Raw genomic sequence first — 14,533 nt, 5'->3', positions numbered from 1 at the left:
GCAACTTGAGTTGTGTCAAAGACTCTACAAACTCCACTTTCAGCTGCTGCTGCTCTTTCAGTCCTACTATAAACTAATTGGACAGATCCATGTCGTCAGTTCAATGCCAGAGGTAAAATATGCTCCTTTGAGATTGGCATTAGGCTAAATATTAGAGTAAGATACATGTAATAGTGTAATATTTAACAGGTAATGGCCTTTTATAATAGTTTATTATTTTGACTGTAGTAGTTGATCATGATTAGTTTGTGATTCAAAACTACTAAATCACATTTTTCCTTTTTTTATTTTATTGTTTTTCTTTTCTCTTTGGATCAGCTCTCTGTCCCAGAGGGTGGGCAAATGACTTGCTCCTAAGTCAATGCTAGTGCTACTCTTGAATTATCCACGAGAAAGGCATGTGATGATACCTGTTTTAACTCCCTCCCTGCAACTAAGTATACAATACTTAAACATACACTTAAAAGCAGCATTTAAAACAAAACTTTGCAGGTTTAATTGGTACTCAAACCCATCATAATTGTGAGCTTGGTCTACAGGTTGATCAGACCTTATCGAATCCTATGTATCGGTTCCAACAACCATTTTTTATACCTTTTGTCTTACCCACTCTATGTGACCATCCATACATTGCTGCTTTGCATAATACAGCTTCATTATTGGAGAATTTTAATGAGCCTGTACATTATCGATAGCTTTAGTTTTAGTGTTATTTTTCTATGGACAGGTACAACTTATATCATCAGTTTCATTCTTGTTACGTATAATTGCCATTCTACCAAGCATACCTACTAATTTTAAGTCTGTACCATTCCATACCAATCTCCTGCTTTTAAAAAGGATGATCTATTTTTGGATGTTTCCTTCTGCAGAAGATGTTATTAATTGTTTAAAAGTTCTCTGAAATATATGCAGAAGTCTGTACTCAATGTCTTTTAATTATATCTACTGAAGTGACTAAGCTGACCATTGCTCCAAGGACAGTCCTAATTCAACAGTTCATGATCATTGCATTGTAGATTGACTTATACTTTCTGACTTAATAGGCAAAAGCTAAAGGTTACTATTACTATAATACGAAGAGAAATCAATAACAGTATAAGATTAATAGACTTCAGGACTGATTAACCCTTTCCTTACACTTCAAGACAGTCACTATTTCAAGCTGCTGCTGCTATCAATGGGAAGTCCAGAAGAAAGACTAAAAGACACAGTCATAGTCAGACTCATACTTCAGGAGAAGAAATGTCAGAGGAAGAGCAGCAAAAAAATATCAGGCAAGAGAGAGAGAGACCAGACTATTACAGTATTTTATAGACATAGTTATATTCTGTAGAATAGATATTGTAGAGAGAAAGGGAAGACTTGAAGAGTAAAGTGGAGATAAAAATTCACCCCACCTCCATCTATTTGTACTAAGCAAAATATGATGGCTCTAAGGACAACATAACTGTTCTCTTCTCTTTCAGTAACTATTTTCATTGGAAGCTGAAGTTATAAATAAAGGAACAGTTCACACAGAGGTTTGCACAAACCTGACGGCCAATTGTAGTACTGCACCAGTTTGTACAGTTAATCATTCTTTCCATACCAACTACAAATCATCAACAACTGCACCTGGTCTTTGTTTAGTATAGTTTTACAACTCAGTCTAATTTACAACAAAATCAGACAAGCTCAACAACCTACCCAATGCTGCTAAATTGAAAAGTTGAACCCTATTGAGGTAGTGAACTCATCCTGAGATTTATTATTTAAAAATTCCCAGAAACAGTAAGGAATATGTGATTTAGAATTCCAGGGCTGCAAAGTATTAGTGATTAAAAGTTGAAAAACCTATGAAAGGTAAATTCAGGAGAATAGAATACTCATTATTTAGGCCTATATTTTCTGCACATGGTTTTGCTAGGCCATGCTGTGACTACATCAAGAAATTGAGTGCATGACCCTAGTCCTTTAGCAATTTAGTTTGGAACTTGCCAGGAGCAGATAATCAAGTGGTCTGGGGACAGCTTACCTTCTTTAAGAAGCTACTAGTTTCTATTCACTGCATTCCCCAAAACACATACTTAAAATCTACTACTTCTCCATAGGTTATCACATTTGAGCATTAAGTTGCTATGCTGCCATGAAACTTTGTTGTAAATAAATTTACGATAATGTCTTTTTCAGTGATGCAGAAATATTACCAGTTTGTTGGTAAGGGAATGGCTAAAATGAAAAACTGTTCTGATTTGTATTTTGTTATTAATGTTTGTTTACTAGCTACTGAATATGTCAAAAGAACTGAATGATTTGAGGGATAACCTGAAGGAAGCTTCAGCTCTAATAGCGGTTGAACCCCTCAAGGATGAATTCAGTTTACATGGCCTCACAATAACCTCCTCTGAAACTGCTGTTCAGACCATGCTGGAGTGTCTGAAGAACAGGGATCTTATAACTGCCCTGCGGCAAATCAGGGATTGCAGGTTAGTCTTTGGGTGTACTGTTTGCATTTTATAAATACTTTCTTTTTATATTGTATGTTGTATAATAGCCCTAGTTCTTTTGATTGCTTTGCTTAATCAGGTACAAGGACATTTTAAATGAAAAAATATTTAATTCTTTTGTTAAAATTACTTTGTTTTTCCAGCAAATGCATTGTTTTAAGTTTTAAAATTGATAGGCTATGATATCAATAATACTCTGCAATTTTTAACTTACGATTAACAAGCTATAATAAATTTAGGCCCATTATTTCCATTAATGAGTCAATAGCATAACTCATGAGCAACAAAAGTGCAAGTAAGATACAGCCTAACAAGTGGAAATGAAAAGCTTTAACAAAACACATATGGGCCATACAAGACATGAAGATCCCAGCTTCAATCTTCAGCATCCCTGGGTTAGACTAAATTTCCCCATTCCTGATCAGTATCCAGAAATCACTTCTGGAAGTATAGGCTGGATTTTGTGTAGGAGGTGGGGCTCTTGGCGCGGGCCAAAAAGGTGGGGGGAGCCCCGCCTTGGCCTTTTCCTGCGACCCTCCCCCCCCCCCCCCCCATGCAACTCTTATGTCTTCTTCTATCAAAGTTTCACGAGCCGGGATCCCCATCTCTTGAAAGATGGAGATCCAACCTCCATGAGCTGCCCGCCGGTCAGAGGGTGGGCAGCTCAACAGTATCAGCAATGCCACAGGCAGCAGTGGGCACTGCCGTTAATGTAGAGGCCTCAGATGACAGGCACTATGTGCTAATACCGCATTTACTTTTAATACGAATGTAAAATTTTAAGCTAGAAACTATGGCCTAGAAATTGGAATGTACTACACCCCTTTTACAGGAGTAAAATGGGCACCTAACAGCACAGTATGGTGGGCAGCATGCAGCGCTCATTCTGCATCAGATGCCATCCGCCATATTGGTCAGGACTCCTCTGTAAGTTTCCAAGATGCATGCCTGCATGCAAATAGGGGGCCTAATGCCTGTTTCAGACCTGTTTGCAAAATTGGACTGTGAATGCAAGGCAGCCAAACAAGCGGCCCTTACAGGGAATGCTGGTGGTTGACACCCAAAAGGTAAGATTTTTTTTTTAAACCTTCTAAAAATTACCTTATTGTAGAGCCAGCCATGGCTCACCACTTCCTCGGCATCCCAGATTCTGCTGAGGTCCTCAGCAAGTATCCAAGCTGGCTCAATATGTTCTTTTTTCGTGACCAGCAAGCTGCCCCTAGGCCGTGACTAGTGACCTCACCGGTGGTAAACAGACAAGGACTAGATCAATTTGTCATGTAGCGTGTGCTGCACCAGATGTGTGAAATCTAATTTTTAGGCCTATAACTCCTGCCAGTACAAACTTAAGTATAAACACTCAACTCGGTTGAAAATTTTGGAAAAGATAGAACTGATGATTAAATTAGGGTTAGGGCGGCAAAAAATAAAACAGTCACAAGTCTGTCAAACCCAGTTGATATTTATTTAAATTAGTATTAAATTACTCTGATACAGTATTATGTGACAGGAAAAGATGACTTGAAAGCTGGTGGTGAGCTGGTACCAAATGAGGTGCTAGTTTAGAGGGTAGCTCTCTATCATAGTAGAGTTCCTCCTGCAGAATGTGGGAGGTAAGGGTCGCCAAGAGTGTCCCTGCTGACTGCATCTGCGGGAAGTGCACCCAACTCCAGCTGCTCGCAGACCGCGTTAGGGAGCTGGAGCTGGATGAACTTCGGATCATTCGGGAGGCGGAGGGGATTATTGACAGGAGTTATAGGGAGGCAGTCACACCTCAGGTAAAAGAAGTAGGTAGATGGGTTACCGTCAGGGGAAGGAGAGGGAACCAGCAGGCAGTGCAGGGATCCCCTGTGGCCGTTTCCCTCAACAACAGGTATACTGTTTTGGATACTGTTGCGGGGGACGACTTACCAGGGGTAAGCAATGGGGTGCAGGTCTCTGGCACAGAGTCTGTCCCTGTTGCTCAGAAGGGAAAGGGGAAGAGGAGCAGAGCATTAGTCATTGGGGACTCCATAGTTAGGGGAACAGATAGGAGGTTCTGTGGGAACGAGAGAGACTCACGGTTGGTGTGTTGCCTCCCAGGTGCCAGGGTACGCGATGTCTCGGATCGTGTTTTTGGGATCCTTAAGGGGGAGGGGGAGCAGCCCCAAGTCGTGGTCCATATAGGCACCAACGACATAGGTAGGAAGAGAGATGGGGATTTAAGGCAGAAATTCAGAGAGCTAGGGTGGAAGCTTAGAGCGAGAACAACCAGAGTTGTTATCTCTGGGTTGTTGCCCGTGCCACGTGCTAGCGAAGAGAGGAATAGGGAGAGAGAGGAGTTGAACACGTGGCTGCAGGGATGGTGTAGGAGGGAAGGTTTTGGTTTCTTGGATAATTGGGGCTCTTTCTGGGGTAGGTGGGACCTCTACAAACAGGATGGTCTTCACCTGAACCAGAGGGGTACCAATATCCTGGGGGGGGAGATTTGTTAGTGCTCTTCGGGGGGGTTTAAACTAAATCAGCAGGGGAATGGGAACCTAAATTGTAGTTCCAGTGTACAGGCTGTTGAGAGTAGTGAGGTAGGGGATAAGGTTACAGGGACACAAGAGGGCACTGGCAAGCAAGAACTTGGTTTAAAGTGTGTCTACTTCAACGCCAGGAGCATCCGGAATAAGGTGGGTGAGCTTGCAGCATGGGTTGGTACCTGGGATCCTGATGTTGTGGCCATTTCGGAGACATGGGTAGAGCAGGGGTAGGAATGGATGTTGCAGGTTCCGGGATTTAGATGTTTCAGTAAGAACAGAGAAGAGGGTAAAAGAGGGGGGGGGTGTGGCATTGTTAATCAAGGAAAGTATTACAGCGGCAGAAAGGACGTTTGAGGACTCGTCTACTGAGGTAGTATGGGCCGAGGTTAGAAACAGGAGAGGAGAGGTCACCCTGTTGGGAGTTTTCTATAGACCTCCGAATAGTTCGAGATGTAGAGGAAAGGATAGCGAAGATGATTCTCGACAGGAGCGAGAGTAACAGGTTAGTGGTTATGGGGGACTTTAACTTTCCAAATATTGACTGGAAATACTATAGTTCGAGTACTTTAGATGGGGTCTGTTTTTGTCCAGTGTGTGCAGGAGGGTTTTCTGACACAGTATGTTGACAGGCCAACCAGGGGCGATGCCACATTGGATTTGGTACTGGGTAATGAACCCGGCCAGGTGTTCGATTTAGATGTAGGTGAGCACTTTGGTGATAGTGATCACAATTCGGTTAGCGATGGGCAGGGACAGGTATATACCGCAGGGCAAGAATTATAGCTGGGGGAAAGGAAATTATGACGCGATTTGGCAAGATTTAGGATGTGTAGGATGGGGAAGGAAACTGCAGGGGATGGGCACAAACGAAATGTGGAGCTTATTCAAGGAGCAGCTAATGCGTGTCCTTGATAAGTATGTACCTGTGAGGCAGGGAGGAAGTTGTCGAGCGAGGGAGCTGTGGTTTACTAAAGAAGTTGAAGCGCTTGTCAAGAGGAAGAAGGCGGCTTATGTTAGGATGAGACGTGAAGGCTCAGTTCGGGCGCTTGAGAGTTACAAGCTAGCCAGGAAGGATCTAAAGGGAGGGCTAAGAAGAGCAAGGAGAGGACACGAGAAGTCATTGGCGGATAGGATCAAAGAAAACCCTAAGGCTTTCTATAGGTATATCAGGAATAAAAGAATGACTAGAGTTAGAATAGGGCCAATCAAGGATAGTAGTAGGAAGTTGTGTGTGGAATCAGAGGAGATAGGGGAAGCATTAAATGAATATTTTTCGTCAGTATTTACAGTGGAGAAAGAAAATGTTGTCGAGGAGATTACTGAGATACAGCCTACTAGGCTAGATGGGATTGAGATTCACAAGGAGGAGGTGTTGGCAATTTTGGAAAGTGTGAAAATAGATAAGTCCCCTGGGCCAGATGGGATTTATCCTAGGATTCTCTGGGAAGCCAGGGAGGAGATTGCAGAGCCGTTGTTGTTGATCTTTATGTCGTCATTGTCGACAGGAGTAGTGCCGGAAGACTGGAGGATAGCAAATGTTGTCCCCTTGTTCAAGAAGGGGAGTAGAGACAGCCCTGGTAATTATAGACCTGTGAGCCTTACTTCGGTTGTGGGTAAAATGTTGGAAAAGGTTATAAGAGATAGGATTTATAATCATCTTGAAAAGAATAAGTTCATTTGCGATAGTCAGCACGGTTTTGTGAAAGGTAGGTCGTGCCTCACAAACCTTATTGAGTTTTTCGAGAAGGTGACCAAACAGGTGGATGAGGGTAAAGCCGTGGATGTGGTGTATATGGATTTCAGTAAGGCATTTGATAAGGTTCCCCACGGTAGGCTATTGCAGAAAATACGGAAGTATGGGGTTGAAGGTGATTTAGAGCTTTGGATCAGAAATTGGCTAGCTGAAAGAAGACAGAGGGTGGTGGTTGATGGCAAATGTTCATCCTGGAGTTTAGTTACTAGTGGTGTACCGCAAGGATCTGTTTTGGGGCCACTGCTGTTTGTCATTTTTATAAATGACCTGGATGAGGGTGTAGAAGGGTGGGTTAGTAAATTTGCGGATGACACGAAGGTCGGTGGAGTTGTGGATAGTGTCGAAGGGTGTTGTCGGGTACAGAGGGACATAGATAGGCTGCAGAGCTGGGCTGAGAGATGGCAAGTGGAGTTTAATGCGGAGAAGTGTGAGGTGATTCACTTTTGGAAGGAGTAACAGCAATGCAGAGTACTGGGCTAATGGGAAGATTCTTGGTAGTGTAGATGAACAGAGAGATCTTGGTGTCCAGGTACATAAATCCCTGAAAGTTGCTACCCAGGTTAATAGGGCTGTTAAGAAGGCATATGGTGTGTTAGCTTTTATTAGTAGGGGGATCGAGTTTCGGAGCCACGAGGTCATGATGCAGCTGTACAAAACTCTGGTGAGGCCGCACCTTGAGTATTGCGTGCAGTTCTGGTCACCGCATTACAGGAAGGATGTGGAAGCTTTGGATAGGGTGCAGAGGAGATTTACTAGGATGTTGCCTGGTATGGAGGGAAGGTCTTACGAGGAAAGGCTGAGGGACTTGGGGTTGTTTTCGTTAGAGAGAAGGAGGAGGAGAGGTGACTTAATAGAGACATACAAGATAATCAGAGGGTTAGATAGGGTGGATAGTGAGAGTCTTTTTCCTCGGATGATGATGGCAAACACGAGGGGACATAGCTTTAAGTTGAGGGGTGAAAGATATAGGACAGATGTCAGAGGTAGTTTCTTTACGCAGAGAGTAGTAGGGGCGTGGAACGCCCTGCCTGCAACAGTAGTAGACTCGCCAACTTTAAGGGCATTTAAGTGGTCATTGGATAGACATATGGATGAAAATGGAATAGTGTAGGTCAGATGGTTTCACAGGTCGGCGCAACATCGAGGGCCGAAGGGCCTGTACTGCGCTGTAATGTTCTAATTCTAATAGTAAGGAGGTCAGCCCATTTTTCCACTCCAGGGCACCATATGTAGGAGAGCATTTCTGCACGCCTGGAAGATAGCAGAAAATGAGGGCAAATGACCATTAATCCCACTGGCAGTACCAACCCTATGGTATGTGTTACAGGGGACAAGTCGCTATCTAGAGGGGGAAAAAACATACCCATTGTCGCCCTCATCCTGATGGCCACCTTTGTGTGTGGCTGCATCAAGCTGTGCGTAGACTCTCGATATGCAAATACCAAATGTCACTATGTGCTGAGGTTCTATCTGTCCACCATGTTGTGAAGGATGGATCTGGCCACGTTGCCATGGAATGCTCCATTCAGTTGGACCATACCGTACCACCTGTCCCTGGCGGAAAACTTTGTACCAAAAAACATCTTTGACCACAAGTTCATCAGGCAGTGGTCCACACTCAACGTCCTCGAGGCCTTGCGGGAAAAGGAAATAGTGGATCCTGTCGGATGGTTCCCTGAGCAGACTGTCAAAGCCATCTGGTAGAGCACCTCATCGCCAGAACTTTCAAACAAGCACTAAGATGTAGCTTGGCTGGTGGCGAGAATGCCCCTTCCAGTCAGATCCTTCATGCACATTTGGAGTTTCGCGCACTCTGCACGTTGGGCAGGGAAGAGACCATCGCCCACCTCCTTCTGGAATTTGCCTTTGCAAAGAAGGTCTGAAAAGAGATGTGGTGGTTTTTGTTCGAGGTTCATCCCGAACAACTCCTTGATGCAGGACTCTGTACTCTATGGGCTGTTCCTAGGGACACACACTGAGGTAAACATCAGCTGCTACTGGAGGACTATCGACTCGGTGAAAGATACTCTTTGGTCTGCCAGAAACCTGTTGGTCTTCCAGTGCAAAGAGTTGTCCATGACGAAGTTTTACAGACTGGCATATTCCAAGGTCCAGGACTACATGCTGAAGAATGCACTAAAGCTTGGGGTAGGCACTGCAAAGGCTCAGTGAGGAAAGGCCATAGTCTAAGGACTGCCTGCCATAGTATACCAAGGGGCTGGAAGCTGTAAAATCCCTCAGGCTGTATGTTTCACATGAAATGTATGCTGTAAATATCATGGGTAATTGCAATTGTATTGCGGCACCTCAGAGTCCCACATGCTGTATGAAAGAACTTGAACCATATTGTACTTTCTCTAATGACCAATTTGAAATGTTATGGAGTGTAGTTTTACAAATTTTATGAATAAAGTATATTTTCAGGGAAAAAAAATATTACAAGGAGATCAGACCTACACTGTACCCAGCAGAAAGTTCTCTGATGTTACGGGCTGAAGTTTTGTTAATGGATGATAAATACCTGACAGTTCAAGATAATAGGGTGAACAGGTGTTGGGTGTTAATTAGTTAATTGCATTCAAGTGTGTATATATAAAGAAGAGCCAGCCAGTTTGGAGAGCAGAAGTAAGCTCTGTGACAAGCAAGAAACAATCTCTACCAAAGCATCCTAGTCTCAGTGTCTTCTTCACAAACAGGCTTGGAGATTTCTCTATCATTGGTAGCAGAGGACAGTTGCCTGAAAGTGAAGATTGGGGACTAAGATTTATTTTCAGACAGGGGATTAGAATTGGAGGTTTTTTTGAGAAAGCTGTATTTAGAGGGTTTTTTTTGAAGAAGAAAGAAGACAAACCAAGTATTAGGTGTTGGGATATGATTTCCACTGCTGTTTTGTGAAGCCGAACCTTAGGATCAATTGAAGAATGAAGTTGATATATGGACACGGGTTGCGTCTTTACCTAAAAGGAAGCAAGGAATGGTCCTTGCACTTTCACTTCCCACCAGAAGCAAGATCAGGGGCAAAGTGTTCTCAGAGCTAGAGGCTCATCATTTGGATGATGAGGAAGGTTTGAACAAACTCTTGAAATATATGGATAAAATTTATATGAAAGATGACTTATTGAGTGCCCATGAGGCATGGTCGGACTTTGATAAATTTAGAAAAATGGGTGGTTCTTCCATAGAGAATATATTATGGAGTTTAACGGACTATATGCAAGATTGCAGTGATTCTGCTTGGAAATTCCTAGATCAGTACTTGCCTTCAAATTGTTGGATTGTGCTAGAATATCGAACATGGATAGACTCTTGGTATTTACCAGAGTTACATTCAATTGACGACATGCTGTTTGATCAGATGTCTGAGTCCTGAAAAGATTTTTGGGAAAACATTCCTTTCCGGCCGCTTTCGTGGCGCGGATGGGCTCTTTAGCGGTGACACCGAAGGTGGAGGATACAATGCTAGCAGCATTTTGAGGCTGTTCGAGTGTGGGAGCCAAGGGTCAGTATGAAAGGAGAAACACACAAAACGAATGGGAATAGAGACCGTTTTGGCAGCTATAACAGACGGTAGGAATTGGGTAATTATGGCAGAAGGATGAACCCCAGGAATAACCAAGGGGTGGTCAACAGGTATTTCCAATGTGACTCACTATGCGTTGCATTGTCCAAAAAGGTATAACAGGGTTTTTGAGATGACACATGACGTGGAAGGTTGGGAAGGCGAGGATGACGCGACCGATCAATCAGAAGGAATTGTACTGGTCGTGAGAAGCTTCAGTCCGGTAATGAGTGTCCGTGTCACAGATTCGTTCAATTGCACAGTGGGTGTACGTCTACAGTATGTGGAGTGGACTGGTTAAGGTGTTACATGGATTCTTTTTAAGGAAGACCGAAATAATATGACAGTTCTACCTGTTTCAGGTTTGGGGATGACAACACTTTGAAATCACTAAACGGAGTGGTAATTCTGTGTAAAATAGCAGGGGTAAACCATTTTATTAGTACGGATGTAATAATCAGTGATGTACCTTTGTTGTTAAATAAACCGTCTATGAAAAAGGCTTGGATGAAATTGTATATGGAACATGATAAGGCGATTGTCTTTGGGAAATCAGTAGCTTTGCGGTTTACACAGTGGGAACATTGTTGTATTCCTTTAGCGAGACCTAACATCTCCAAGCAGGATGTTAAAGTAGTATTAATGGCATCCGGGGGTAGGGAGTTAAAGGAGAAAGGGCGAATTATTTCAAAACTACATCAATAGTTTGTGCATCCATCTTGTCATAGGTTAAAGATTCTGCTAAAAGATGCAGGGGTAATGACTGATGACTACACTAAACTTATTGAAGATATCAGTGGAAAAGTGATATCTGTTAAAAAAAAAAAATACAGGAGGACGCCTTCGCGACCCATAGTGAGTCTCCCATTAGCAAGGGCCTTTAATGAAACTGTAGCAATGGACTTGAAGGTATGAGATAAAGAAAAAAGAAATTTATTCAACACTTTATAGATGTGGATTCAGTCTGTCGATGGTAGTTTATAGTAAAGACAAAAAAGTAATAGTGGACAAGATAATGGAAAGGTGGATAGGAACAGGACTGGGAGCACCTGCTAGGTTTCTAACTGACAATGGAGGAGAATTTGCAAATGAGTTCAGGAGTATGTGTGAAAATATGAATATTGTAGCAATGCACACGGCAGCAGAAAGTCCTTTTAGAAATGGGATTTGTGAGCGAAATCATGCCATAATTGATGAAATGCTCTGAAAAATTGTAGTCGACCAGCCAAATTGTAAATTGACTACTGCTCTGGCATGGGCAGTACATGTGAAAAACACGCTTCAAATGTTTAGGGGCTACAGCCCATATCAATTAGTTTATGGCAGGAATCCGAAAATACCTTCGGTAATGTGGGATCACCCCCTGGCTTTAGAGGGGGATTAGTTCAATTTTTGCAGAACATTTGAATGCCATGCACGTAGGGAGAAGAGCATTTATTAAGGCAGAGGTTTCAGAAAAAAATCAGGAGAGCTTTGAGGTATTGGATCAGGCCATCAGAAAAGAATTTTGATACTGGGAATGTGGTGTATTACAAAAGAGAAGGGCAGAAAGAATGGAGAAGCCCAGGAAAAGTTGTAGGCACTGATGGCAAAATGGTGATTTTGCAACATAGCAACCAAACTGTTACAGTACATTCCTCTCAGCTTATTGGCACTGATTATACATTGACAGAATCTGAACAAATGATGGACACTGACGATGCACCATGTACTTCACATGCACATATGTTGGACCTTTGCGAGCAACAAATTGTGACAGCTAACGGGCTGACTGAGAATGGACCCAGTGATAGTGAAGATCCAGATAAGGTCATTTATCCCAAAGGTCAACGACCGTAAGTTGGGACTAGAGTGACAAATATGCCAGAAGGGGATAGTGAATCGAGGGAACCCACCATTATAGGAAGGGCAAGAAAGGCCACAAGGAAATACAAACATTGGCTGAATGTGCAAGACAAGGGATGGGATATCAGACCTATAGATTGGCAGAAGAAAGTGAAAATGTGGAAGGTCTGAAAAAGTAGTACAAATTAAGACAGTGGACCCGAAGATGATCATAGTCCAAGGAAAAGGTCATGAACTTGTGAAAGGAAGTCTGGTTGTAGGAGGGACAGGTCGAGTAGTAGTAGTAGCCCAAAAAGGGATAGGAACTCTAGTAGGGGATGTGGTTTCACTAGAGCAAAGACCAGAGAGCAGGCGAGGGGTGCCACAAGAAGTAGGAGCCCTTACGACAGAGAAGCTCTAGTGGCTACAAGCATGTTAGATGGTAAATTGACAAAGGATGCCAAGCAAAAAGAGCTCGACAGTCGGAGAGAATTTGGCATATACACGGAGGTGCCAGATAGAGGACAACCAGCATTGTTCCATAGATGGATCTGTACAAAGTACTTCCCGATAGTACGTATGAAGCAAAGGCCAAACTTGTAGCTCGGGGATTTGAGGAACAACTGGGCGACCAGGAAGTTAGAGTGGACTCCCCAAAAGCAGGAAAAGCAAGTTTGAGGATTTTCTTAGACCTTTTAGCAACACACTCATGGGAATGTAAGTCCATTGACATCAAAGCAGCATTTTTGCAAGGGGAGAAATTTCAAAGGGAAGTATTTTTAAAGCCACCAAAATAAGCTGGCGATATAGATGGGAAATTATGGAAGCTAAACAAGTGTGTTTATGGGCTAAGTGATGCATCCAGGGTGTAGTATTTTTCAGTTAGGTCCATTTTACTAAAAGCTGGTTGTATTCAACTAAAAGTGGACCCGGCAATGTTTTATTGGTACTATGAAGAAAAACTAGCAGGCGTTATCTTGATGCATGTGGATGATTTTCTGTGGGGAGGATCTGAGGCATTTGAGAAATATGTGGTAGATAAAGTTCAGCAGGAATTTAAAATTGGAAGTCAGGCTTCTGGAGCTTTTAAATATATAGGGTTAAATATTAGGCAGACTAAGTTGGAGATAACGCTAAATCAACAGTCTTACCTGGAGAATGTTAATTGGATCCCAATAAATCGGGCCAGATCCTCCAAGGAAGAAGTAGACCAGTTAAGGAGCTTAATCGGGCAGTTGAACTGGTTGTGCACACAAACTAGGCCAGATGCTTGCTATGTTGTGTTAGAATTGGGCACCATGCTACTGTTGGGGCAGTGCTGAAAGCAAATAAGACATTGAAGAGATTGAGTTTTGATAAATGTACAATCAGGTTTCTGGCATTGGGTGACCCAGAAGAGATGAAATTGGTCATTTTTACTGACGCCTCATACGCTAATCTTCCGGAAGGTTATTTGAGCGCAGCAGAGTTCATTATATTGTTGGTGGGAAGAAATGATAAATGTTGGTCGTTAGCCTGGGAATCGAAGAAAATAAAGACGATAGTTAAAAGCACCTTAGCTGTTGATACACTTGCATTGATAGAAGCGATAGATATGGGTATGTGTTTATCAAGTATTTGAAAGGAACTCTTGTATAAGGGGCAATCGGAGAAGAGTTTTCCTGTTGAATGCTACATAGATAGCCATTCTCTCAGGGACAATGTCCATTCAACAAAAAGTGTCGCAGAAAAGAGGTTGAGGATTGATCTCGCGAGTATAAAAGAAATGTTGGAAAGAAAAGAAATTTCCAAAAATAAAATGGGTTGACGCAAATCATCAGTTGTTGGATAGTTTTACTAAGAGAGGTGCTTGTTCAAAAAAATTGTTGATGTCGTCGAAGAGGACTGTCTTGTGTTATGATAAGTTAGGAAAACATGGAAAACTTTTTTATGATAAGATCGCTTTTTCTTCAAACAAGTTTTTTTTTAGAGGGGGGGGAATATACATGTTAATGGCTGGTGCTGTTGAAAAGTTAAATAATGTAAAGAAAAATGTGTCATTATTTCTATAATATATATTATATATATATATATATATTACACATTTAATTTAAAGACAAACAGGAGAATCTGTTAGGCTCTGAAGTTATGTTAATGGATGATAAATACCTGGTAGTTGAAGATAATATAGGGTAGCCTCACGCTACTCAGGGATATGATTGCCTATGTTTGGGTCAGTGGGGTGGACATCTGCCTCATCAACTTGAACCAGGAGAAAGCCTTTGACAGGATATCACACACATGATAGATATGCTCTCCAAAGGAGTTTGAGGAGGGAATCCACAATTAGATCCAAGTGCTGTACACAAACATCAGTGGCGCAGTTTCATTCAATGGGTTGGAATTGTAAAATTTTCCGATT

General features: G+C 42.4%; 1 protein-coding gene across 5 annotated transcripts in view; it reads left to right on the top strand.

Moving 5' to 3' along the window:
• LOC137371258 (protein furry homolog) overlaps positions 1 to 14,533 on the top strand; it is a 532,970-nt gene that overhangs the window by 514,750 nt on the left and 3,687 nt on the right. For all 5 annotated transcript variants that reach the window (XM_068033517.1, XM_068033516.1, XM_068033514.1 and 2 more), the window contains 2 exons: positions 2 to 112; positions 2,266 to 2,468. In XM_068033517.1, coding sequence (XP_067889618.1) covers positions 2 to 112; positions 2,266 to 2,468 — 314 coding nt within the window. The remainder of the gene's footprint in view (position 1; positions 113 to 2,265; positions 2,469 to 14,533) is intronic.

The sequence above is a fragment of the Heterodontus francisci genome, chromosome 6 (genome assembly GCF_036365525.1).
Source record: "Heterodontus francisci isolate sHetFra1 chromosome 6, sHetFra1.hap1, whole genome shotgun sequence".
Taxonomy (NCBI): domain Eukaryota; kingdom Metazoa; phylum Chordata; class Chondrichthyes; order Heterodontiformes; family Heterodontidae; genus Heterodontus; species Heterodontus francisci.
This window is presented reverse-complemented; position numbering and strand designations above follow the sequence as displayed.